A 27,344-nucleotide genomic window follows, 5' to 3' on the forward strand; every position below is an offset into this window, starting at 1 on the left:
TTTTTCTGTTAGCTAAGGCCCACAGTATTCCAGAGGAGGCTGCCCCATATATTTATATAATGGCATTATAATGTTTTCCATATTAATCTCCATCCTAGTGCACTCTGTGTCCTTTTGACCACCGCAGCTAAAGCAGATGTGCCTGACTTCCAACGGCAAACTCTCTGGGGCAGGGACCTGTCTTTTATAGCCCCCAACTCCGATAAGCACTTACTTTTGTGAGGAACTTTACACACAAGGGTCTGACTCCTGAAGACACTCCCGCACATGCTCAATTTGAACAGCACGAGCAGTCCCATTGCAACCATATTGTCCCATTGAGTGCTGAAGTCTGTGCAGGATCGGGCTCGTCCCATTTTGTCTGGAAGGGGACAGCCCGCCCCCTGGAGCTACCGAAATAACGACGCGTTCACATTATTCTCGCTTAGCCTCGGAGCAGCCTGGTGCAAGGGGCGGAGGGGCAGCAGCTGGGGTCTCTCAGCAAAGGTGACACGCTCCTCTGTGGGTGGCACCGCTGGGCGTGGGGAGGGCGCTCCCTATCCCCAGTCTGTCTCTCCTCCCCCGCAGCGTGCGCCCTAGCCGAAGGGGTTAATGCACTGAGCAGGGGCCGGGAGGGGGCGTTCAATAGACACCACCGGAGCGGGCCCTTGTCACTGAATGCCAGGCCGGCGGGGGGAGCAGGCGCGCCAGGCAGCCTTGCGAGCGTGCAGAGAGGACGGGCTGGGAACCGAGCGCGGGGCCAACCTGCTGCGGAAACTCGCTCTCTTCCCCGGCGGCGCTTGCCAGGCTAGCCCCGCTCCTAGGTGCCCTCAGAGGAGCCCTGCTCTGCGCTCAGGTAAGAGAGACGAGGAGTTGGGGGCGCACTGCGCACTGCTCGCCGTGGGGTGAGTGCGGGCGTGGGGCACAGTCCTGCGAGAGCTGCTGGTGAATTGCTCTGTGGGCACCAGAGGCCGAGCAGACCTGGAGTGGGGATGGGATCATGGGGCTCGGGGCAGAATACAACTCCCGCGGGTTAGGGGCGCTGGCTTCCCCCGTACCCCCCCGCCCCTTCAATGCGCAGGGAATGGGGGACTGCTTTGCTTGGAATCTGGGCTACGCTGGCAACGTTAATCAGGGCATGGGGGAAGGTTGAGCAGAGAACTTTTCTGAGTTAATTGAAATAGGAAGTAACTCGAACTGAAGATGACTAGATGGGTTTATTTTTAAAAACCTTCTGAGAATGGAATACATTGGAACTTCCCACGCTTAGTTTATAAACTGGTTCTGCCAGGGACTTGGGGAAAAGTTGAATCCTGCCAGATTTTGGCCCCAGGTACATCATGGCACGTCAGTGTCACCAGCTCTGGATCCGGCTGCTGGATGCTGCCGGATCTCCCATTTTCTGATCCAAATCTGAACACCCAGAGAACAGGTTTAGCTGCTCCTAGCAACCTTAAAAACCCTGAGCCTGATACACTCCAGTGCAGCAGCGCCACAAAAAGCATTTTTTGTGGCCACAGTATGTTGATAAACATAAATTAATTCCTTAAAATGAAGGGTCAAATACAGTTGGGTGGTAATAGTGCGATTGGGAAGTTCATGGCCAAAAGTCAGCCAGATTTAGTCACTGGATACAAGTTTTTGCAGCACTGTTGCACTATGATAGGTAGGGTTCCAGAGGATTGTGGTGGACTAAGAGACACATACATTTAAATGGGAAATTGGGGAGTAGGCAGCCAGCACTTAGCCAGATCCAGCAGAGTACATATGCCAAATGAGAGTTGTTGGTAGCTTTCCTTGTACCTGGGTGAGTGGAGGTCCAGACTGTTTTGGTGGAATAATGGAAGGTGATACAGTTTCTGGGTTTGTGGAAAAATTGGGCAAGACCCAACAGCATCTAGATTTCAAATCAGAGTTTTTGTGGGACTATTGCATATGGGTGCTTCAGGATCTGGATTTTTAAGGTGCAGTCAGAGCAGCTAAACCTATCTGTTTAGATGATGCAGTTTGGGGGACTAGGGCCAACAATTGTCAGGATGCAGGTGCTAGATCTATCATTTTGCAGTGCTGTTTCAACAGGGTCTGGGATTTTTTGGTGCCTTAGATAGGGCTAGACTTAGTCTCTATTTTGATAGTACAGTATGGGGGTTGTTTACAAAAACTGGCAGGATCCAGGTAAATCCCATTTTTACCCTTTTTTCCCCCTGGTTCTTTTACTTGTTATATTTCTCACACACACATTTCTGGTGGGACATTTGAAAATTAATTTTAAAACCAAATCAGATAATTGTGAGGATGTTGTAAGTATGTATGGTACTTGGGTTATGTTGTTTTAGAGAACAGACACTTGAGTGTGATGCAGTGTTAATTGCTATATTATTTTAATGTCTGTTACTTCAGCTGGGGAAAGATAAAACAGACTAAGACATTGCTAAATCTCAGCCACTTCCTCATAATCTAACAAGGGCTCCATCTTGCCCTCTTTATTCTTCAGTGGAAGTCTTATCCTAGTAAGGAGTGTGGGATATGCCCCTATAGCTGGTTATTCTTAGTCTTTTAACAGTAAAAGGTGCTAAAAATTGTTTTGTTTTATTTCTTTCTTTCAAGATTCATGATGTTGACAGTTATGTTCTTAGCTGCTTTCACTCTTACTACAGTAAATTCACAGGAAACTGAAGAAACTATAACATACACGGTAAGGTTTAATAGACTTTAAGATACTTATTGCTTAGCAGGGATTATTTTCTAAATAACCCTTGACAGAGAAACCATAGTTCTTTTCCAATATAGTGTTCAGTTCAAAGTTCTTTGACTTTGTATTTTCATCATAGACTAAGGTGCTTTTATAGTGAAACCAAGTTTCAGACTTTGAACTTGTTGGTGATACCTTCTGTTTTGAAAGGTTTATTTAGGTACTGAATTATATGACTTGAACAAAATTATAAGATGAGGCATTTTCCCTACCTTTCAGAAAGATTTGAACCCTCTGGAAGTATTTTTGTTTTGTTTTATGGATGCACAAAATAGACTGGAAAATCATAAATATACAAAATAAATCTCATCCATAACAGAAAAGGGTATGACATATTGTTATATGCTATTCCAAGTTCTGTGAAATAAGACACCCAAGCATCTTCAAAATTACAGAAATACTGTATATAACTTATTTAAAACAAACGTATTATATTAATTACAAATATATGAAACATCATATATGTTGGCTATTAGTCAAAATGTTTTGCTCCATTTCTTTGGGAGATTTCAAGGTGGTTTAACAAAATATAAGTACTTTGTAATGGTAGTCAACATATAATGCTGTATGTAAATTACAAAATTTTCTAGCTGGTATATCGTCAGTGTCAAGAATAGTTTTGAACAATTATTTGAGTGGCTGTGACCAGCTGCTAATAAAATATTGGAAATATGTTCTACTCACACACTAAAATTGAAATGATAAGAATAGAGGGGCAGGGCTGTCTCCTTTATATGTTACTTTTTCATCTATGTTTGCTCATTTACTTTTGTAATGAATATCACTGGCAAAGTAATGTTTACATTGGCTTGGATCATGAAAAAAACAACACATTTTCATATTTGACTCCTATTACAAACAGAGGCCCTGATCCTGAAACTTGTTTCATGTAGGTGGACTGCTGTTCCTGCACAGAGCCCCACTGAAATCAGTGGGATTCCACACAAGCAGAGAAGTTTGTCCTTGTGGAACAAATTGTAGGATTGTGGTCAAAGGGCCTGAGATCATGCAATTGTTGCTCACATAAGTAGTCTCACTGAAGTCAGGGGACTGCTCACTTCAGTAAGTGCTGCAGAATCAGTCTATATGTTATAACTACTTATGTTACAGCAAAATGCAATTTATAAAATGTTTAAAAGTGAGATTATGCCTAGTACCCAGGCTCATTTTCCATTTTTTATTGCGCATTCCCTAAAAAAAATCTAGCATTCTTCCAGTAAGCTTGCCTAGTTTCATTTAGACCTACCATAAATTTTTCAAAAGCCTGTAAGTGATGTAGGCTGCCAATTCCCATTTTCCAAAGTGGCTTTAGCACTTAGAAGCCCAAACCTCATAGAATGTCAGTGAGACTTAGGCTTTAAGTCTCTAACTCGCTTTTAAAAATGGGATTTAATTGCTTTTGAAAATTGTACCCCTATTACACTAATATTTTTGATACATGTACTGTATGCATTTAGGGCCAAATCTTGGTTCCACCGAAGTCAGTGGCAAAATTCCTATTGACTTTGATGGGAGCAGATTTGGCTCATTAGTATTAAGTATACATTACTTCTGTTGTGCATTAGCAGGAATTGGGTGATTCAGTAAATACATGAATTTGCTTGTTTTCCTTTGGGCTTGGGTTTTCATAGCTACAGTAACTTTTGTGGTGTCAACTCAGCATGCAGTCATTCCTTTAGAGAGCTAGAATTATAATACAATTAGCTGTCCTCTTACCCCCTCCTAACACTAGAGGCTTTTCCCTCCAGCTCACTGCTACATTTGGCAGATCACTGATGTCACCTGTGAATAAACAAAATGTTGTTGTTTCTACTGCTGATTCAATCTCTATTAGTAACAAGTTTCTCAAAACAACTTCAGCATAATACATTGAGCAATATGGATATCAACACTCTGGGTCAAGTTTATCCCTGATGTAGCTCCACTAAAGCCAAGGAGATACAGCAAGAATTAATTTGGCTCACTATGACCAGCTGATTTATTGAGTCAACTCCTTTTCTGCAACACTATGAGAAATAATATATCAAGCAGGACAGAAACATGTACTACATCTTAGTTTATCTATTGAGGTTTTACATCTGTATCCTCATGCACTTCAACAGCACTATGATGCTCAGTCAGTTTCCACTAACTGTCATTGATAATTAAGATGATAATTGTCAGATGATAATTAAGCCTCTCAAAAATTAGATCTTGTGTTCTAGAAAATGAATACTTTGGAGAAGAGGGAAGATGTCCTTCTAAAAAGTCTGGGATCTTAACCCTCAAACTCTTCCTCACATTTGTAGTCCATACTGATTTGAATAGATACATGGACTGCATGATTTTTATCATTTGAATCCTGCAAAGTCATACTCACATGAGTAGTCCCAGTGTTGCAACTTACAATTTTATCATGAGTCTCACAATACTTGCTGTTTTTCCTAAAGCCCAATCTCCTGGAGTCATATGATTATGTGAGAATCTCAACTTTCTTCTTTAAAAAAATAAGGTAAGTCTCTAGCCCTCCTGGCTGCAGAGAAAAGCTTAAGAACATGAACCTTAATGGCTCAAAATCAAGAAGGCAGATAAAAAAGAGCCCACAATTTATTATTTTTAAAAATCTCATGATTTGGGGCATGATTTATTATTTTTAAGCTGGCAATACTATAGTTACATTGACATCAGTAGGACTACTCATGTGGGTAAGGCTTGGCAGGATCAAGGTCTTGAACTGGAGCGTCATCTACACTTTTATAAGTCAAAGAATTTAGGATCTGGTCCTGCAAGATCTTGAGAGCCTTCTGCAACTATTGACTTCCCTGGGAACAGAGGAAGCTCATGTCACCTTAAAAGATCAGGCCCTAAGTTTGTCAATTTAGAATAGACATTAGGCCAACATTTAGGAAAAGATTATCCATTTCCTGTTATAAACTACTGCTTAGTTTTGTTACACAGCAGTATTGCACTGAGATCTATTTCCCTGATATTATCAAAAATATATAACCAGCCTGGTTATTGTTTGCTCAGAACACAATTTTCTGTAGCAATAACAAGTGCATGAAGTATTTGAAATATGAATTAATTGGTCATTTTTCTGAATCTCTTTTCTATACAGCAATGTACAGATGGCTATGAATGGGATCCTGTCAGGCAGCGGTGCAAAGGTATAGTAAATCTTTACAAGTGAAAGAATTATTATCTTCTACATCCCCTGTTTTGACATTTTGGACAATACAAGTGTGCTTGCATGCCTTGTTACATTACTTATGTTAATGTCTGTAAAGGTCACATTTTAAAACATGACTTGTGTTGTTGCTAACCACAGATATTGATGAATGTGAAATTGTCCCAGATGCATGCAAAGGTGGGATGAAATGTGTTAACCACTATGGAGGATACCTCTGTCTACCTAGAACAGCTCAAATTATTGTAAATAATGGGCGAGAAGACACAGCTGCTGAATCCACTGGTGGACGAAACAATGTCATTCGACGGACCCCTGCTGATCCTCATCGACCACCTCCAAATCCAACTCACCAAATACAGTGTGCAACTGGGTATGAGCAAAGCGAGCATAATGTGTGTCAAGGTAAGCAACTGCCTTCTATTAACCTTTACATTCATGCTCAAAGTGAATGATAGAAAACCATATGTACACACAATGACAGCAGTGGAGTTTTGTCCTTGCCAGCAATTGCATTGCTGCATCCTAGTGTAGTACACATATATTTCCTCAGGATGTTCTTTGAAATTTGTCATTTATATATTTCACTGTCACAGCTGAAGGTAACAATATTTGCGATAAGCAAATTCAGTTGTATTAAGTATTTTGGATTACATTAAATGTGTCTGAGATACACTGCATTGAAGAAAGTAGGCAACATAGTACCTGAGAAAGCGAGCGGTAGTCTTTCAGTTTCAGAGATTTCCTTAAACTATATATTTTCTCTAATTAAAATCTGAATGCATGAAAGATTAGTTGCACTATGAACTTTACTTAGACTCAAGCTATAATGTAGAATGTTTCATATATTTAGATCACATTTGCCTACAATCTCTATCTGAAAGTCTAGGAACCAAATATCTGAACAACTTGTGCTCTTCCGATTTTAAAAGAGTATATCGGCTGAGAGCCTGCCAGCTTACTTCCAATATGAAGGTTAGTTATCCTGTGAAACTGTGGCAATGAACAACATCCATATGAGTGTACATACATCATGCACAGTTCCACAATTCTCAGAGTATTAGCAATGCTAATGTTAAATTCAAGAGTCAGACTTGCAACACTATTCTAAACTGAGATGGTTTCTCATTTGTTGTTTGTTTAAATAGTTTACTTGAACATCTGTTACTTTTAGGAAGTATACATTTATGGAAGAAAAGATGTTGGGGTAAATTCTGCCCTTGATTCATAAGCATTGTTTTCAGGCAAGTCAATAGGAAACTTGTGGAGCACTCAGAGTGCCCACTGAAACTTGGCCTGTTCATTTTTTCCATCATCTGGCTTCAAAATCAATGTAATCATATAAAATAGTAGTAAAGTGTCTATAATCAGGGCAAGCTGCGTTACACAGCTGTAGTTCCTTTCTCCTTAGTATTCATATATACAGTACCAACATCATTTACTTACTAATAAGTAGAAGCTTAGTTATTGTAATAGAAACGGTTTTTAGTTACTACCATAAATCAAAATTTCAGCAATGATGCTTCGTCTGTCTGACCAGTGTATTTTATGTCTTTAATTTCAAAGTTATGGTACATATAACTGAACTTAATGTGACATTCGTTAACATTCATTTTGTTGAATTTCAATGTTATTTCAATTTAATGGATTGTGTAATATATACTATATATTATAGTGTTCATAAGTAACTCTAAAATGTTTTAAATAGAAATGTGTTTCCTGCTACATTCTTTTTAGGTTTACAATTATTTAAGGTGCCAGTATGGAAGTGCTTAATTTTATGTAGTATTATTGCCTTACTGTGTTCTGAGTATTTTGAATTTTCATACAAATTTATAAAATTCATGGTATAGTGAAGTATTAATTTCCTAGTGTTGAACAAAACGTTCTAATTTCTTATACCAGCATTTTTTGAGTGGAAAGGTGCTTGTGGTATTAATATTTTTGTCTATTCTTTGGCTTCCAGAAAGCTTTCTAATTAAAGATAAAACCAGTTTTGTAAAGGCTTTGGTTAACTATAACAATAATTAACTAACTGTGGCTAAAATCTAACTTTGGCTAATCATGTTAGAGAAGCAGACTGTATGATCTAAGGATGAAATCTTAGCTCCATTAAAGTCAGTGGTAGTTATTATACTGAATGAATCCCAGTTCCAAAATGGGTAATGGTCACTATGTTTGAAAGAAAGGTTAGAAGATTTTGGAGGATTTAAAGTACACACACAACTTGGATATCTTCATGCATTGCAATGCTGAAAAGATCTTATAAATGATATTGTTGATCACCAGTGGCCCCACAGAGGATTTACTTAATTGTTGTTAAAAGTTCTTATTGCATATGACAATTGCAGGAAGTACCCAGGGAATCTGACTTCCATACGTACAGGGCTTGTCTACTTGGCATGGAAAAGTGCTCTACAGGGCAAGACATTAACTTGAATGCAGTACCTTTTAGAGCACACCAGCAGGGTCTACATGGGGAAGTTAGAGAACAACCCATTAGAGCTTTCTACGAAAAGAACTCTTGTAGCGTGCTTTGCCACACTGTGTAGATGAGCCCACAGTCACATTTAAGGATGTTTTATTGTTTAATTCATAAAAAAAAAAGTTCAGCTCCTTCTAATTGTTTACAGATGTATGACATTTTCCTCCTAGTCCAGCAACACTAAATAATATTTTACAACCAGTGTGAAAGTTTGAGGACCTCTGTTTAAAACAATAGCGTGCTCTGAGGAGCTATATTACTGACATCATGTTGGAGTAAGAAGGGCCTTCTGTTTTAATACAAATGTCCACTCCCTTTTTAAACATTGTGTAGCTATGGTATGATAATCAAAATACATTCACTTTGGTCTATAAATTTGGAATAAATGAGTATCTAAAGATTAATCATATTTGCATTCAATTTACTTCAATTTTCAGCTAATCTTAGTCAACGGGTAAAGTTTAAAGATACACAATGGGCACAGATTCTGTTTCTACTCACATGGAAGGCAAAAGCTGCTTTGACTTCAATGAACACTATATTCTAAGCTCTTCCTACAACAATGCTGCAACTAATGTGACTAGCAAAAAAGAGAAATTTAGCTGTTCATCCATAATATTTCAGTCATTTTTGTTATTTAAAAGAAAATACATGAAAATTATTAAGATATTTCACTTTGATTAGTATCTACTGTCCATGTACGGTATAATAAGTACTTCTCAGGTGGCTTTTGCAACATACAATCTGCCATATTTATCCAAAAATGAAAGTTCTGTTCATTATGCATCGTACATCAGATACATAATACAAAATTGAAAAATAGCATGAATATATACTTATATGATAGGAAACAGTAGTCTTTTGCCTTAAGTCATATATTGCAAAGCAAAGACCTTTATATAAAATGCATACAGTAAAAGCAGGTGTCTGATTTAAATGCAAAAACTCAGAAAATTCAACATTTAAAATTAGGTTTAAAATACGCCCTCAATTTGCTCCATTTTCTCTGATTCACATAGACAACTTCCACTGACGAAAGTGAGTTGACGTTACTTTTAAAACAGCTCTCCCTGTTGCATTCAAATTGTTACTGAATTGCTGAGCTAAGCAGACAAACCTTTATTTAGAATGCTGACTGGTTTCTAGACTTATCAGCGCTTCTCACACTGGTAAATGTGAGGGCTCGTGGGAGAACATCACCCAAAGAGGGAAGAAGCAGCAAGATTACTGAACAGAAATAGCAGAGGAAATACATTTTTAAATAAACTTTAACTAACGGCCACCAACATTTGTTTATGATATGGGGGAGCAACACATTAAAGTTTTCCCATTGATGTCAATGGGAGTTTTGCCATTAACTTCACTGGGGCCAGGATTTCACCTCTACTGTATACAAGGAGTATACATATTTTACTTTTACTATATTGTTCAGATCACTGAGGGTCTGATCTCATTGAAGTCAATGGCAAAACTCCCAATGACTTTCATGGTGCAGGATCTGGCCTATATATAACTACTAGCTTTGGCTGGAATGGCATGACAATCAAAATGTGCCTTAATGCACTGAGAAACTGATACGTCTGAGAAGGAGAAAATACATTTTGTACCAGCCTATCATGAAAGCTCCACAAGCAGCTCAGTAAGCAAACTATTATTTTGGTCTCTAACCTGCCTGTAACCGTTGGTATTATGTACAAAACGTGTTTTTGTAGTAGTGTGGAACAAGCCCTGAATATATGAAAGAGTACTGTGTGTGTGTTACAAATACTTATATTTCATCATTAACAGAATCCTCTATAGCATGTAAGTTTTTAATGTGTTCCATCATTATTTTTAGCCTAGGATACAATAGGTCTTTAAAGGTGCATTTGAGTTTGTGCATTTTGTTGTATTTTTAAACTGATACAGTTAGCTTCTATTTTTTGCATAACCTCTTTTTTTTTTTTTTTCTGGTAACAGCCTACACAATTATCTACCACATTCAATCCAGGACTTTACCTAGAGAAGTTGAATTAGTGCTAATTAATGTCACAGTCCCTGGACCAATTTGTTTGTTGTTTTTTTCCCACACAGAGATTGGTTTATATTATGTTCGTTAATTACATATTATGGTCTTGACTCAGCAAAACACTTAAGCAGTTGCTTAGCGTTGGCTTCAATGGAACTTAAGCACGTGTTTACTGAATTAGGGCCTATGTTAAGACACCTTTGTGATGCTTTGGTGTTCAAGCCAGACCAGTATGGGGTTGTGTCACTGCCTACCCTGCAACTTGGGTGCCTTAAATGCTGTGCTACTGTGGCTTACAACCCTAACACCAACAGCCAGCATATAAACATGCAGGTCACACCCTGGCTTCCACTGCCCAGTTATTCTTTGCAGGCTGACCTCAACATCCACCTAGTCCCAAATTTCCCCAAACCATCTGCCCTATAGTGTCCAGCCCTCTTGCTGAACACTTACAGATATTATTAGGTTCGCTGCTTCTTTAATGAGACAGTGCCCAGCAGCTTACTACCTTAACTGGAGTTAACAAACACTCTGTTTTAATCAAAGTATTGGATTGCTTTCTAATAAACAGCGGTGGCTCCAGGCACCAGCACTCCAAGCGTGTGCCTGGGGCGGCAAGCCATAGGGGGCGCCCTACCGGTCCCTGAAAGGGCGGCAGTCAGGCAGCCTTCAGTGGTATGCCTGCGGGAGGTCCCCGGTCCCGCGGATTCGGCGGTAATTAGGTGGTTGGTACGCCAAAGCCGCGGGTCCGGTGGACCTCCCGCAGGCATGCCGCCGAATCCACAGGACCAGGGACCTCCCGCAGGCAAGCTGCCGAAGGCAGCCTGCCTGCCATGCTTGGAGTGGCAAAAAAGCTAGACCCGCCCCTGCTAGTAAAAGTAAAACAAGTTTATTAAACAAAAAGTCATTGGTTTAAGTGATACCAAGTATAAGGAATAAAGATAGAAAGGGTTACAAGCAAATAAAAATAAAAATATGTTTCTAAGTCTCTAAAACCTAATTTAACAAACTAGAGTATCTTTTTTCAAAGTGTTTCTCACCAAGTCTTTTCTCCAGCATGGCTGACCAGAATCTCTGGCCAGGACCCTTCACAGCGCTCAAAGTGGTCAGACCCTTTGGCTTCTCAGGTGAAGGGATTCTCTCTCCCTCTCTCTATAGTAGTAAATCTTCAAGATGTATTCTTCTGAAGGGTATCCTCACATAAAGTTCCATTTCCCTCCTGGCTGTAGACACTATGTTGTCTAGTGTAGACTTTATGCTGGTTCCCCCCCTTCTGGTGCTTTTTACAATGCAAATGATGTCTTCCTGCAACCTCCAATACAAATAAGTATCACATAGACTTTGGTCACACCTGGTTTGAGGTGTTGGTCTCTTTCCTCTGTCTGGAGAAAACCAGTTTATCAACATCCCTGACACTCCTGATTTAAACACACACATTTTAGTCACATGTGTCCAACACCGCTATAAAGTTCTTTGTGGGTTTGCCGTATATACGTGACACAAGAACATTAATGAACAGTGAGTTACTAATTTTCTAATGGTATATTACATGCCACTTTTAAGGTAAGTATCATAACAACAGCATGCCAGCTGGCAATGGGGTGCTCTACGAGTCATAAACTTCTTGTTCCCCATAGCCTATCCTCTGGAGTCGGGTCATCCTGTAAGCATCTGCCATATTTGTCTGTCCAAGGCAGCACTAAGTTCCATCCATTGCTTCCTAGGCTTTCTTCAAGGTCTCTTTCCTGACAACATCTCCGTCCATGCTGTCTTCACCAGGCCCTCTTAATTCATCCTCAGTATGTGTCTGAAGCAGTGAAGTCACACTTCCTGGATTTCGTCAGTCACATCAATGACTTTGACTTCCATCCTAATGATTTCATTTCAAAACCTGTCCCTTCGTTTAACTTGCATTGTGTGAAGATATCTTGAGCACCACTTGTAGGCCATCTCTCTACCAGCCATGCTTTTACACCATACGGCATGGTGGGGTGTACCATTGTATTATAACAGTTGGACTTTCAGTCTCAGAGTCATACACAACACCTGAGGTGTTATTCAGCACTATTCCAGCACTCCCCAGTCTGGACTGTGTCTCACATTCAAGATCACCATCTTCCATAAGCCTGCCACCACGGTACTTGAACAGGTCAGTTTGGTGCAGGCATGCTCCATTAATCTCTACATCCAGTTTCCCTTGGCACCTCTGCTGACCCACATTACCTCAGTCTTAGTCATGTTCATCCCATGCCTGTTTAGCTGTCCAGACCACTGGTTTAATATTTCCTATGTTAAGACACCATTTATGAAATTTTTAAATATTTATTAAAGGGGCACTATCAAGCAGTTAAAGATTAACATTTGACCATTGTTACATTAATAAAGCATTCATATTGACCTCTTCATTGGAAAAGTTGCCAACCATAACTGTAATTCCATTGTTCTACTAAGAGTTGTTACACTTTTCCGCTGACGTCAGTAAAAGGCTATACTTGCTCGTTTACATGGTCAAAGGGTAATAAAAATTATTGTAATACCCTTTTATTAACAACAGTGAACAGGAATGGTCTTTTAATGAGAGTAGTGATCTAGCATTTCTAAAGCATGTTCAAACAATCTTCGGAGAATCCTCCTCCCTTTGCTGTGAAATTATTATACCATCATGGCATAATCTTCTACTCACCAGCAAGGAACTACAATAACTTCTTCATAGAGCCAGAGCAAATATTTTTCTTTGGTTCACTTCAAATGGTTCCTTTTGGCCTCCATTTCTATAAAGGCTCTACGCCTGGGAGCAGCAGGGACATGCTGCTGCTTGCGGGGAACTGCCTGAGGTGAGCACCACCCAGATCCAGAACCCATGCCCCAACCCCTGGCCCCAAGCCGCCTCCTGCACTCAAACTCCTGCCCAGAACCCATGCCCCGCACACTCTCCTGCATCCCAACTCTGAGGTCCCTCCTGCACCCAAACTCCCTCCCTCCATTGGTGAGTATAACTCTTAGTTAACTGCGACAAAGAGTTCTGTGGCACCTTATAAACTAACAGAAATATTGGAGCATAAGCTTTTGTGGGTGAATACCCACTTCATCAGACAAAAGCTTATGGTCCAATACTTCTGTCAGTCTATAAGGTGCCATAGGACTCTTTGTCACTTTTTACAAATCCAGACTAACACAGCTACTCCTCTGATGCTCTTAGTTAACTGGAATTTTTGACTTACCGGCACCCCCCATTCCCTCAAAATGCCAGATAAAGCTTTTACTGTACTAATATTGTACATCAATTGAAGGCTGTATCTAGCTTAATAGAAAACATCTTTATGGAAAGGTTGCTTCAGTCTATATTTCAGTATAAACATCCCCGAAATGGTATTCATTTGGAATTTCACTATTCACCAGTTAAAAGATTATCTTCCTTAATACATATTGATTTATTTAGATTTATAAGGCTCCAGGCACATTTCTTTTAATTAAAAGTATAGACCATGTAATATATAAAGCCAAAATCAGAAACTAATGAACCAGAGAAGCCCCTCCTGCTTCCTCTTCCCCTGTGGTCCTGATCCTGTTTCTACCTTCCCCACCCTTGCTGGCACTGCAGGGGAGTTCTTATAGCCCAGTTCAGGGAGAAGCAGGACCAGGATATGCTAAGAGCTGCTCCAGATGGAGAGACAGTACACTTGCATGAGTTTCTCATCTGTTGAACTGCTCATTTGGAATACTTTGTGCAGCACTGCTCGCCCCATCTCAGAACAGATATTGCAGAATTAGAGGCAGTTCAGAGAAGGGCAAAGAGAATGATCAAGAGCCTGGGAAAGCTCTCAGATGAAGAGAGATTGAAAAGATTGGAATTGTCTACCTCAGACAGGAGATAAGAGGGAACGTGTTAAAAGTTATCTAAAATAATGAATACTCTAAAGAAAGTAGATTGGAGACTTCTGTTCTCCTTGTCTCATAACACGAGAACAAGGGGACATTCAATGAAATTGAGGAGAGTGACATATTCAAAACCAATAAAAGGAAATACTTTTTGACTTAATGTGCAATTAAATGCAGAAATCACTGCCACAAGAATTCACTGAGGCCAAGAATTTAACAAGATTTTTAAAAGGATTGGATGGGTTATTTGGATGAAAAAAAAATAACCAGAACATTTTTTGGAAGTGATATAAACCTGATGATTCAATGTTTAAAGCAGTGGTGGACAATCTGCAGCCTGTCAGGGTAATCTGCTGGCTGGCCGCGAGACAGTTTGTTTACATTTGCATGGCCATCCACAGCTCCCAGTGGCCGCGGTTTGCCATTCCCGGCCAATGGGAGCTGCAGGAAGCCGTGGCCAGCACATTCCTGCGGCCTGCGTCGCTTCCTGCAGCTCCCATTGCCCGCAAACAGCAAAGCACAGCCACTGGTAGCTGCAGGTGGCTGTGCAAATGTAAACAAACTGTCTCGTGGCCCGCCAGCAGATAACCTGATGGGCCACGTGTGGCCTGTAGGATGCTCACCACTGGTTTAAAGCAATCGCTAACTGCTAGAGATCAGGATGAGACCAAATATTGGCGGGACAAAGTACCACACAGCTGCCTTCCAACCGTCAGATCCTTGCACATTTCTCTGAAGCATCTGATGCTGGTCATTTTTAGAGACATGGTAGTGGACTAGATAGACCTTGAGTTTGATCCAGTGTGGCAATTCCTATGTTCAGTGAGTGCGGTCCATGGAGCTGACATAGATCCTCTAGACCTCTCTGTGCACTGGATCTCAGATCAGTCAAAATAGTGAAGAACTGGTTTGTGTATTCATATGGGAGTCCTGTCCCCATTCTGCCACATGAACAAAGACCAGGATTAGATTTTCAGCTTTACTGTCAGCAAACCAGTGTATTTTTGTCATAAAACTAATATGCCATGAAGAAATCAGGGAAAAGAGAGTAAAATACAGACATTTTTCTGTAACATTACTAAGCTTATGTACAAATAATCATATATAAATCATATATAAATACATTAGCTACCTAATAGAATTTAATGTGTTTCCGTATCAATAAATAGAAATCAGATAGGAATATCAGAATGCTTTCAGCAAAAGAGCCAAAGAGTCCTAATGGAAGGAAATATGCACAATACTGAAATATGTTAATTTAGTCATTTATATATTTAATGCCTGGAGTTCAGCTCTCAGACTAGTCTACATTATGGGGTTAGGTTGAATTTAGCCACGCTAGGGCAATTTAAAAATGACTGCATCCACGCAACCAACCTCATTCCGTCGACCTAAAGGGATCTTAAAATCAACTTCTGTACTCCTCCCCAATGAGGGGAGTAGCGCTAAAATCGACCTTGCTGGGTCGAATTTGGGGTAGTGCAGACACAAATAAATGGTATTTGCCTCTGGAAGCTATCCCAGAGTGCTCCATTGTGACCACTCTGGACAACACTTTGAACTCCCATGCACTAGCCAGGCACACAGGAAAAGCCCTGGGAACTTTTGAATTTCATTTCCTGTTTGGTCAGCATGGCAAACTCAGCAGCACTCAACAGGACAGGTGACCATGCAGTCCCCCCAGAATCGTAGAGTGTAGAATGTTTCTACACTCCCCCTATCGTCTCCGTCCCTGAGGTTATCGCAGATTAGAAGGCGGAAAAAAACTCACTCGCCATGACATGTTTTCCGAGCTCATGCACTCCTCCCGCACTGATAGGCCACAGCTTAATGCATGGCGGCATACAGTGTCAGAGGCCAGGGAAGAATTAAGTGAGCACCAAGAGCCGAGGTAGGACATGATGCTGAGGCTAATGGGGGAGCAAATGGACATGATGAAGCATCTGTTGGAGCTGCAGGAAAGCCAATAAGAGCACAGACTCCCGCTGCATCCACTGTATAACCGCCTACCCTCATCCCCATGTTCAATAGCCTTCTCACCCAGATGCCCAAGAACACGGTGGGGGAGGCTCTGGGCACTCAGCCACTCCACTGCAGAGGATGGCCCAAGCAACAGAAGGCTGTCATTCAAACAATTCAATTTTTAGTGTGGCTACAATAAGCAATGTGGCCTTGTCCTTCCCTTTTCCCCCACCCACTCGGGCTACCTTGTCCGTTATCTCATTTTTACAAAATTAATAAAACGGTTATAGTTACTTTATTTCGAAGGAGGGAGGGTGGCTGGCGTACAGGGAATTAAAATCAACAAAGGGGGTGGGTTTGCATCAAAGAGAAACACACACAACTGTCACACCAAAGCCAGAGCAAACAGCACCAGTGAGCTTTTAAACGTCCAAAGGCACATTCTACCACCATTCTGCACTTGCTCAGCCTATAGTTGAACTGCTCCTTACTACTGTCCAGGCTTCATGAGCAATGGGAGCAAGGGGTAGGCTGGGTAGGTGCAACTGCGCGGTGCTGCCAGCTGGGAGACCAGCCTGGGGCAGAAGCCTCCAGCTCGCATGATATTCCAGGCAGGACTGAATCTCCATCAGATGAAACTTAAAGAAGAGAATGACCTGGAGTCTCTGCCTCCCATTCGGTGCTCTAAGAGGAGGATGGCCATGTCTGTCCATGCACCCCGATTGACCTCACTGAGGAGGATTCCAAGGAGTCCTCCCAGGGCAGCAGTACCACGTCTGCCAGCAGCACCCAGGAAGACCAGAACAGATCCCTCAAGCTCGTCGCTGGGGAGCAGAAGAGCAGAGTTGCGAGGGAAGTGGTAGAATACCAGGATGGGAAAGATTTTGGAATTGGGAAGCTCGTGTGGGGAAGATGAAGGGCTTCTCCTGGTGGTCTGCAATCATCGTCTCCTACAGAGTCACGTCCAAATGTCAGGCAATCTCCAGAATGCGCTGGGTGCAATGGTTTGGGGATGAGAAGTTCTCCGAGGTTTCAACAGACAAGCTAGTGGGTCTGATGGCTTTTAGGCAGCATTTCACAGTTTTAATTGCACTGTTAAACGATAGAATACCAATTGAAATGTATTAAATATTTTGGCTGTTTTCTACATTTTTAAATATATTGATTTTAATTACAACACAGAATACAAAGAGTACAGTGCTTACTTTATATTATTTTATTACAAATATATGCACTGTAAAAATAATAAACAAAAGAAATAGTATTTTTCAATTCTCCTCATACAAGTACTGTTGTGCAATCTCTTTATCATGAAAGTGCAACTTACAAATGTAGATTATTTTTTGTTACATAACTCAAAAACAAAACAATGTAAAACTTTGGAGCCTACAACCAGTGGGGCCCCTGGATGATCGAGATACAAAAGGAGCGCTTAAAGACGATAAAGTCATTGTGGAGAAACTAAATGAATTCTTTGCTTCAGTCTTCACGGCTGAGGATGTTAGGGAGATTCCCAAACCTGAGCCAGCTTTTGTAGGTGACAAATCTGAGGAACTGTCACAGATTGAAGTGTCATTAGAGGAGGTTTTGTAATTAATTGATAAACTTAACATTAACAAGTCACTGGGACCAGATGGCATTTGCCCAAGAGTTCTGAAAGAACTCAAATGTGAAGTTGCTGAACTATTAACTACGGTTTGTAACCTGTCCTTTAAATCGGCTTCTGTACCCAAAGACTGGAAGATAGCTAATGTAACACCAATATTTAAAAAGGGCTCTAGAGGTGATCCTGGAAATTACAGACCAGTAAATCTAACGTTGTACCTGGCAAATTAGTTGAAAAAATAGTAAAGAATAAAATTGTCAGACACATAGAAGAACATAAATTGTTGGGCAAAAGTCAACATGGTTTCTGTAAAGGGAAAACGTGTCTCACTGATCTAATAAAGTTCTTTGAAGAGGTCAACAAACATGTGGACAAGGAGGATCCAGTGGACATAGTGTACTTGGATTTCCAGAAAGCCTTTGACAAGGTCCCTCACCAAAGGCTCTTACGTAAATTAAGTTGTCATGGGATAAAAGGAAAGGTCTTTCCATGGATTGAGAACTGGTTAAAAGACAGGGAACAAAGGGTAGGAATAAATGGTAAATTCTCAGAATGGAGAGGGGTAACTAGTGGTGTCCCCCAAGGGTCAGTCCTAGGACCAATCCTATTCAACTTATTCATAGATGATCTAGAGAAAGGGGTAAACAGTGAGGTGGCAAAGTTCAGGAAAAGGCTAGGACTATAACAGCATTTAAAAGAGAACTGGATAAATTCATGGAGGTTAAGTCCATTAATGGCTATTAACCAGGATGGGTAAGGAATGGTGTCCCTAGCCTCTGTTTGTTAGAGGGTGCGGATGGATGGCAGGAGAGAGATCATTTGATCATTACCTGTTAGGTTCACTCCGTCTGGGGCATCTGGCATTGGCCACTGTCGGTAGACAGGATACTAGGCTAGATGGACCATTGGTCTGACCCCGTACGGCCATTCTTATGTTCTTATATACAAGTCCATTCAGTCCTACTTCTTGTTCAGGCAATCGCTAAGACAAACAAGTTTGTTTACATTTACAGAAGATCATGCTGCCTGCTTCTTATTTACAGTGTCACCTGAAAGTGAGGACAGGCATTCACATGGCAATTTTGTAGCCAACTTAGCAAGGTATTTACATGCCAGATGCACTAAAGATTCACAAGCCCCTTCATGCTTCTGCCACCTTTCCAGAGTACATGCCTCCATGCTGATGACACTTGTTAAAAAAATAATGTCCTTGCGGGAGAACAGTATGTCTTCTGCTCTGTTTTATCCACATTCTGCCATATATTTTGTGTTATGGAAATCTCGGATGATGACCCAGCACGTTATTCCTTTTAAGAACACTTTCACTGCAGATTTGACAAAATGCAAAGAAGGTACCAATGTGAGATTTCTAAAAATAGCTACAGCACTCAACCCAAGGTTTAAAAATCTGAAGTGCCTTCCAAAATCTGAAAGGGATGAGGTGTGGAGTATGCTTTCACAAATCTTAAAAGAGCAACACTCCAATGTGGAAACTACGGAACCCAAACCACCAAAAAAGAAAATCAGCCTTCTGCTAGTGGCATCTGACTCAGATGATGAAAATGAATATGTGTCGGTCCGCTCTGCTTTGGATCATTATCAAGCAAAGCCTATCATTAATATGGACTTGTGTCCTCTGGAATGGTGATTGAAGCATGAAGGGACATATGAATCTTTAGTGCATCTAGCAAGTAAATACCTTGCTACAACAGTGGCATGCAAATGCCTGTTCTCACTTTCAGTTGACATTGTAAACAAGAAACAGGCAGCATTATCTCCTGCGAATGTAAGCAAACCTGTTTGTCTGAGCAATTGGCTGAACAAGAAGTAGGACTGAGTGCAGATTCTTAAGTTTTACATTGTGATCTTTTTGAATGCAGTTATTTTTGTACATAATACTACATTCGTAAGTTCAACTTTCATGATAAAGAAATTGTATTACAGTACTTGTATTAGGTGAATTGAAAAATACTATTTCTTTTTTTTACAGTGCAAATATTTGTTATCAAAAATAAAGTCAGCACTATGCACTTTGTATTCTGTGTTGTAATTGAAAGCAATATATTTGAAAATGTAGGTAACATCCAAAAATATTTAAATAAATGGTATTCTATTATTGTTTAACAGCACAAATAATTGCGATTATTTTTTTTAATCACTTGACAGCCCTACCAGAAATCCATTCACAAGTTCTTAAGCAGTTTGCATTCCCATAAAATCAACAATATTAAAGACTAGCTCATCTTTTGCTTCCTCTGGTACTTTCTCATGTGGGTTTCAAAGCAAATAATAATGTTGATTGTAGATGCTCTCATCAGTTGTGCTCTTTGATAAGATTAGGTGCTGATAGGCTCTATCCATGTAGGATGTTCAACAAATTAATGGAACTCAATCTTGCAATTGTTCTCTCACCTGTGTTTTGCAGTTATTGACTAAGCTAACATCTGAGTAATTAAAACAAGTCCTTTAAGCAACGTTCCAGCCTTCTTACAGCTGTAGAAACAATTTCCAATCCACTTTCTTTAACTGCCATTGATATCTGATATCCCCTGGAAGAAGACTATAGGGCTCAAAAGCATGTCTCTTTCACAAACAGAAGTTGGTCCAATAAAAGATATTACTGCAGCCATTTTGTCTCATTGATATCTACAATTCATGAAGAGTCAACACTCACCTGACTAGTTTATTGTTTTTGCTCTCTCATTTTTACAGGCTCAACATTGCACCTAACCTGTATTTACTTTCCTAATCTCTTTTGGTAAACTTTTTTAAATTCCATAGGAAAGGTTTTCCATTTCCATATTCCTTCAGTGTTTGCAATTCAAGTACTGCAGCATTTGGTTCAATCATAGGAATCTAAAAGTGAAATTGATAACAAACATGAAACTGACTAGTCTCTTTTGATTGCCCTTCCAGATAGAGAATTAGAAAGCAAAGAGCACAGTGATGAGCAGTGTTCCCTCTAATTTTTCGCACGCATGTGCAGAATTTTGTTATGTGCACCAATATGGAGGTGATGTCTGAGACATCACCTCCATATTGATGCACATAACAAAATTCATGTGGTGAGAGTGGGGCCAAGGGGTTTGGAGTGTGGGAGGGGGCTAAGGGCTGGGGCAGAGTGTTGGGGTGCAGGAGTGAAGGCTCTGGCTGGGGTGTGGGCTCTGGGGAGGGGCTGGATATGAGGAGTTTGGGATGCAGGCTACAGTGGGGAGAGAGGACTCCCCTCAGCCCTCTCTTGCTACAGCAGCACCTGGGCTGGCAAGGGGCGGGAGGGGAGAAGCGCCTCTCCATTGGCGGCAGCAGGTCTGGGGCTGGGCTGGGGCCATGGGATAGGTGCCTCTGCCATGGTTGAGGCAAGTCCGGGGCTGGGCTGGGTTGGGGCTCCTCTCTCCCATCCATGGCAAGGCCAGGACTGGGCTGGGGCCGGGGTAGGGGCCCTCTTCCCACCATGGCAGATCCAGGTAGGGTTGCCAACTGTCTAATCACACAAACCGAACACCCTAGCCCCACCCCTTTGCTGAGGCAATGCCCCCTGCCCGACCCCTTTCTGAGGCCCTGATCCTGCTCATTACATTCCCCCTCCCTTGGTGGCTTGCTTTCCCCCACCCCTCACTGACTTTCACCGGGCTGGGGCAGGGAGTTGGGATGCGGGAGGGGCTGAGAGCTCTAACTGGGGGTGTGGGCTCATGGGTAGGGCCATAAATTAGGGGGTCAGGTTGTGGGAGGGGGCTCAGGGCTGGGGCAGAGGGTCGGGGTGTGGGAGGGGGCTCCGGGTTTGTGGGGGCTCAGGGATGGGGCAGGGTGTTAGGGCTCAGGGTTGGGGTATGGGCTTACCTTCGGCAGCTCCCAGTCAGCGGCGCAGTGCAGGGACTAAGGCAGGCTTCCTGCCTTTCCTGACTCTGCACTGCACCCTGGAAGCAGCCAGCAGCAGATTCAGCTCCTAGGCAAAGGTGCGGCAGGTGGCTCTGCACACGACTCTCGCCCACAGGCACCGCCCCTGCAGCTCCCATTGGCTGCAGTTCCTGGCCAGTGGGAGTGCGGACCAGAGCCAATGCTCACAGCAGTGGCAGTGCGTAGAGTCCCGGGGCCCTCCTACCTAGGAGCCAGACCTGCTGGACACTTCCGGGGCACAGTGCAGTGCCAGGACAGGAAGGGACTATCCTGCCTTAGCACCACCTACCGGACTTTTAACGATTCTGTCGGCAGTGCTGATTGGAGCCGCCAGGGTCCCTTTTCGACTGGAACACCCCGTCACCCTAAGTCCAGGGCTGGGGGAGAGGCATCTCTCCTCACCGCAGCCCTGAACTCCTTCGTGGTGCTTAATAGGCTGCGGCGCGGCTGCACAGCTTAGAGAGAATTTAGGTGATGAGCAGATCTGATTATTCATAAGTTAGTAATAATAATAGGCATTATTAGTTTAAAATACATGATTTTTAACTTGTCTTTCTATGCAATTCTGCTATTATTCTGTTATTTGTAAGTAAAGTTGATATACTTCTAGCAGTTGTATGGAAGATACTTGGATTTCCTTTCCTCTGTTAGTCATTTATAAAGCACTGTTTAGACATCTTTCCCTGCTCTTCATTTTAATTATTTCTTGTTCTTTTTTGGATATGTTAGTTGGACATAGGCAATCTCTCCTCTTAGTTCTTGCTGGACAAATTCTTTTGTCATTTTTTGCCATCAAGCATTGGAATCAGCATGATCTAGGCTCCTCAGCTAGACTGCACAGCTGCAGCTGAGTGGCCAGTCACTCACCTTGGGTCTAATCCATTTGGAAAGCATTTGAAGAAGATAGCACTTTATGAAAAAAACTTCAGTGACTCTGACAGTCTTTTCCAATCATTTTGTAAACCTCAAATTGGGTAAAAAATCCCTCCTCCATACTGAACACATTTTTACATGAGAAAAAAAATTAAACCAGCCATCACTGGCCTGTATCCAGCAGAAACAGGCTCCTTGTGCCTCCCCTTTTCAGAGGGGCTAGTTCATCTCAGTGGCTGTCAGGTGGTGACCAGATTAGTATTAAACATCCATTTCTGACTGTGTCCAAGAATTAGTAGCTGTGACTTCTATGGCAATTGGACGAAGAAGCGATTATGTTGGAGAATGTACTGAGCATGCTCATTTGATCCCTCAAAAGTGCTAAGCTGTAGGCAGGTTTGTCCCTGGCTAAGTACATGCAGTTAGCCAGAGAAGAATTTTTAGGGGGTTGTGTTATGTCCTAGAAATGTTGTTTCTGAAAGATGAGAGCGTACCAGACCAAACGTCATGCCCAACCCCCAGAAAAAAAGTTCAATAGGGGAAAAGGGCATCACCACAAACTATACTCCTTGTTGATGTGGGCAGATCATCCCTGGCCACCACCATCCCTTGGAATCAGGAGTGAGAAAAGCATCCCTTGCCACACAATTAAAACAAATTGCCCAGTAGATCAGCCAGGATCTGCCCTCTTCCCTGTTTGTACAAGGGAGTTTACTAGTAATTCCTATGAGGGTCTCAGGAGCTACCAATACTAGTAACACCCTGTAGTACTTAAAGAGTTAATTCCTATCTATTCCCTGCCATAATACATATTTAATTTTAATATGCTTTTTCGAGCACCTACATTTTCTGTCACAACCACAAATATTTTCAAAAACAACAATTTTCTCGAAGTCACTTATAAACTACTCTCTCTGGGATTTCATTAACTTGTGCAGAGTGGAATACACTGTCAGAGAAACTTCCCATCCTTTCATGGCCACCTTGCAGGGCTCACCTTCTCACAGAACTGCATTTTGCCAAAGTATGTTCTCTTTCAGTTCTCACTTAGGATCATTTTGAGACTAGCACAATGCTGTATCTATTTTAGTTTATTTTTGTTGGCAGTTAATTTATTTTACCGTGTACCCACGTGAACAAGATTACAGATCCTGGACTTTTTTATAGAATTTCTTTGGTTACAACCTCTCCATGGATTTCACTTGGCAGAAGTGATATCAAGCAGAAGTCTCTCCCTCAGCCTCTGATGTAAACTGAAATATATCTTAGAAATAGAAAATACAGCTAATGACAGTAATGCCTCTGGGCATATGGCCACTTTTGGACTATGAGAAAAATTCAGTTAGATTTTAATGATATGATATGATTAATAAATATAATTAATAGGATGCCATAGGCACTTTACAAACAGAGGAAGACAAATTCCCTGCCCTGCAGTATTTTGAAGGGCAGAACCAGGGAGAATAATATACAGAGAAAAATAAGAGGAGAAGGAAGGTGGGAGGTCAGAGGTGAAGGAAACAAACAAGGAGAAAATTTTGATTTGTCATAGTTGAAAGTACAGTTTTAAAGCTCTTTAGACAATTCACCTATGGTGGACTTAAGTGAAATGTTAACTAGATTTAGATTTAGCTTAATGTCACCTATGTGTCTCACAAGTAATTTGGCAAAATTCAGAGTAAAACATTCAGCATTTTTAAAAGAAGCCAGTTTATCCTGTTAAAATTCAGTCCAATTGAAGTCAACAGAAGGACCCTCATTGATTCAGCTAAAGCTGAATCAAGTTCAAATCAACCAAGTCTCCTTTGCAAAGTCTCTCACTATGAATATCTTTATTCTCATTCAAGAGAGATTATGCTCTGCTTAGATGATATGACTGTGATTTACACAAAGACACTTCTTTGGGGTTTTTGCTTACAGAAGCTTCAGATCCTAAATCCTACTGTGTTTGGAAGAATTTTGAGAGAAATATAAAATTACAAAATTACAAAGCTCTAGTATAGCTTAACCAATCCATTATTGCTTTGCTCCAGTTTAGTATCTTTAAATATTTTGCAAACAAATGTGCTATTTACCATGTTCCCTAATGTTCTCAACTGTGGAAGGGAGGCAAAGAAGTCCCTCAAATATGAGCTGAAAAGTCACACTACCACAACATCAGCACATTGCACCTTCTTCCTACTCCTTTTTAGGGAGCCTGCCAAAATAACTCCATGTTAAAACTCTTCAAGTGTTGATTCTTGAACTTGTGGCTGGCACAGAGATGGAGCTGTACTGCAGGTGCTTTCCATGGCATGCTACCCTGGGGATCCATCAGATTTCCCATAGTGCACATGGTGTGCCCAGCTCTCTTTCCTGATACTCAAAGGTTATGGGGTTTTCTGAACAGCAGGGCTTCAATACTGTGTTTTGTGGTCTCACCACTAAGGTCTGGTCTACCCTTAAAATTGACATCAATTTTGCTGTGCTGCTCAGGGGTATGAAAAAATCACATCTCAGAGTGCCGTAGTTAAGCCAACTGAATCCCTGGTGTGGACACAGGTACGTCGACCCTATAATTCTTCCATAAAGCTAATTACTACTGCTCAGGGACGTGGATTACATACATTGACAGAAAACCCCCTTCCGTTACTGTCTGAAGCTGTGGTGCTACAGTGGCATAGCTGCTGCGTTGCACTTGAGCTGCGGTAGAACCCATAGAGTAGACGTGGCCTCAGTGTAAAAGCCCTCTTCCCCCTTGAAAATCCCACTCCCTCCGAGTTTTCTGAGCACTTTTTCTCTTCCTGAAGAAAAACCAGAGGAAGGAGAACATTTAGTCCTTACTTAGATTCTAAATATATTTACGTGCTTGTTTAAATGATGTGTAAATACAGAGAAGTAAAACAAGGATCTTATGAAACAAAATCCTTCAAGCTTAAAAGCAAATGTAGAACACAGAAATAGGCTTAATAGCAAAGAGAGAATTGCCATTGCTACTGGCTAGTCAGTGAGAGATTATTTGTCCTGACTTGAAGCACCACCTACTGCATCTCATCCCTTCCGTCCAGTAATGTTGCATTTTTATATTTAATAAACTGCATTTTTTACTGGTATTTACCCGTTCTCTTTTATTCTACTTATTATATAGAGATAGAGCTCTAGCCCTAGTGACACTGGTGGAGAGGCAGTGTCATAGTAGGATAGTCCTAGGCCATTGATGGCTTTTACAGGTCAAAGTCAATATCTTAAACTCCACCAGAAGCCAACAGACAGCCAGTTAAGATCATGAAGTATTGGTGTCATATGCTCACAGCATGACATTTAACAAAGCTACTGCATTCTGCCCTATCTTCAGTATCCAAGTGGTATAAGAGGTAGCCATTGTATGACATATTGTAGTAATCTAATATCAAGGTGGCAAAGGTCTGGATCCTGGAAGCAGCGTGTTCGATATTTGAGAGAAAAGGATGCAACCTCCTGGCCAGACAATGACAGAAGAAAAACTGTCATGATCACTACTGCAATTTGATCCTCTAAAAGTAGCAGGGAGTTAAACCAGATCCCAAGCCTGTGAAAAGAGCCAGTAGAATTTTTTTTTAATTCAAAATATTTTTAGATGGAAAATGGCTTTTTCATTAAAATAGAAATTTCTGTGTGAAAATTTTCAGAGAATTTTTTCTGGTTTTCATCAAAAAACCAAAGTCCTGAATTTTTTCAGTTGCCAAACAGTAAAAAGTGTGGCTAAAATCCAGAAAATTTCATTTTTTAGCCAAAAATTTTTGGTTTTTAGTTGTCAGAAACAGGAAAAAAAATCAATCAGTTTTTGGATTTTCATCTAAATTTTTCATAGGAACAGAAAATATTTCCCAACTGGCTCTAGTTTTGAACTTTAGTAACAAATGTAGAGTGATCACTATGTCAAAGGTGTCTAATCTAATTTCAGTCAAGCTTTCCACCCCAACCCACCGTACTCATTTTCATCTTATCTAGCTTGTTCTCATCCATGTCCCAGTCTTGTACAGACACTGGGAGACACCTTCACCTGCATTAGCCAAGACAAACAAGATGGAGATATAAAGCTGTATGTTATCAACACTTCAGCCCACACCTTCTAACTAACACTCCTGACAGCCTCATATGCACAGTGAATAGGAGTATGATGTTCACATTTTGACAAGTACCTATAAACCTTTCAGACAAAATGTGAACATCCAAAGCGTCAGCCAGGCCATCATTATGGTGTGTCATATGTGGGAAGCCAGACTAGATTGTTATAATAGTCCCTGCTGACCTTAGAATCTATGGAAATCTTTAATAAAGCAAACTTTTGATAAACTTTTTATCTATTAGGTACTCTTAGAGCTTAGTTATAATCCATTTTTCTTGCTAAAAAACAAGGCCATTAAATGAAAAAATCTTTGTTAATGAATATTCAAGTTGCACAATTCACATTTAAAAAAATCAGGTAATGCAGATATATGGTTCCTGTGGCAACACTATTTTGTCAATATAGGAGTACATAATATTCCTCTTGTTCTTGTTAAATGATACCATATAATGTTGCGTGCCTGTGGGATGACTGAAACAACATTGCTATAGAAACTTTAACTTATGCATTTCCTAACATATTACTTGAACTCTGCAACCTGACCATTGTCTTTTTCCCTCATCCCCACAAAGCCTGGATGCTGGACTAAATCTACTGACATTGTTGCTTATAAAAAGTATAATTTATATAATTTGGTTTTATAAATTAGTAAT

At 41.0% G+C, this 27,344-nt stretch overlaps 1 protein-coding gene across 3 annotated transcripts in view; it reads left to right on the forward strand.

Moving 5' to 3' along the window:
- The first annotated feature begins 317 nt into the window (after nucleotides 1-317).
- The window catches only part of EFEMP1 (EGF containing fibulin extracellular matrix protein 1), a 76,876-nt gene continuing 49,849 nt past the window's right edge, over nucleotides 318-27,344 (forward strand). Inside the window, exons 1-4 of one of the 3 annotated variants that reach the window (XM_050952149.1) lie at nucleotides 318-486; nucleotides 2,587-2,674; nucleotides 5,829-5,877; nucleotides 6,039-6,302. In XM_050952149.1, coding sequence (XP_050808106.1) covers nucleotides 2,591-2,674; nucleotides 5,829-5,877; nucleotides 6,039-6,302 — 397 coding nt within the window. In that variant the 5' untranslated portion in view covers nucleotides 318-486; nucleotides 2,587-2,590. Of the gene's footprint in view, nucleotides 487-737; nucleotides 836-865; nucleotides 885-2,586; nucleotides 2,675-5,828; nucleotides 5,878-6,038; nucleotides 6,303-27,344 lie in introns of those variants that run through there. The other 2 variants (XM_050952148.1, XM_050952147.1) reach the window with 2 other exon arrangements.

This window comes from Gopherus flavomarginatus, chromosome 4 (assembly GCF_025201925.1).
Source record: "Gopherus flavomarginatus isolate rGopFla2 chromosome 4, rGopFla2.mat.asm, whole genome shotgun sequence".
Classification (NCBI taxonomy): Eukaryota; Metazoa; Chordata; order Testudines; family Testudinidae; genus Gopherus; species Gopherus flavomarginatus.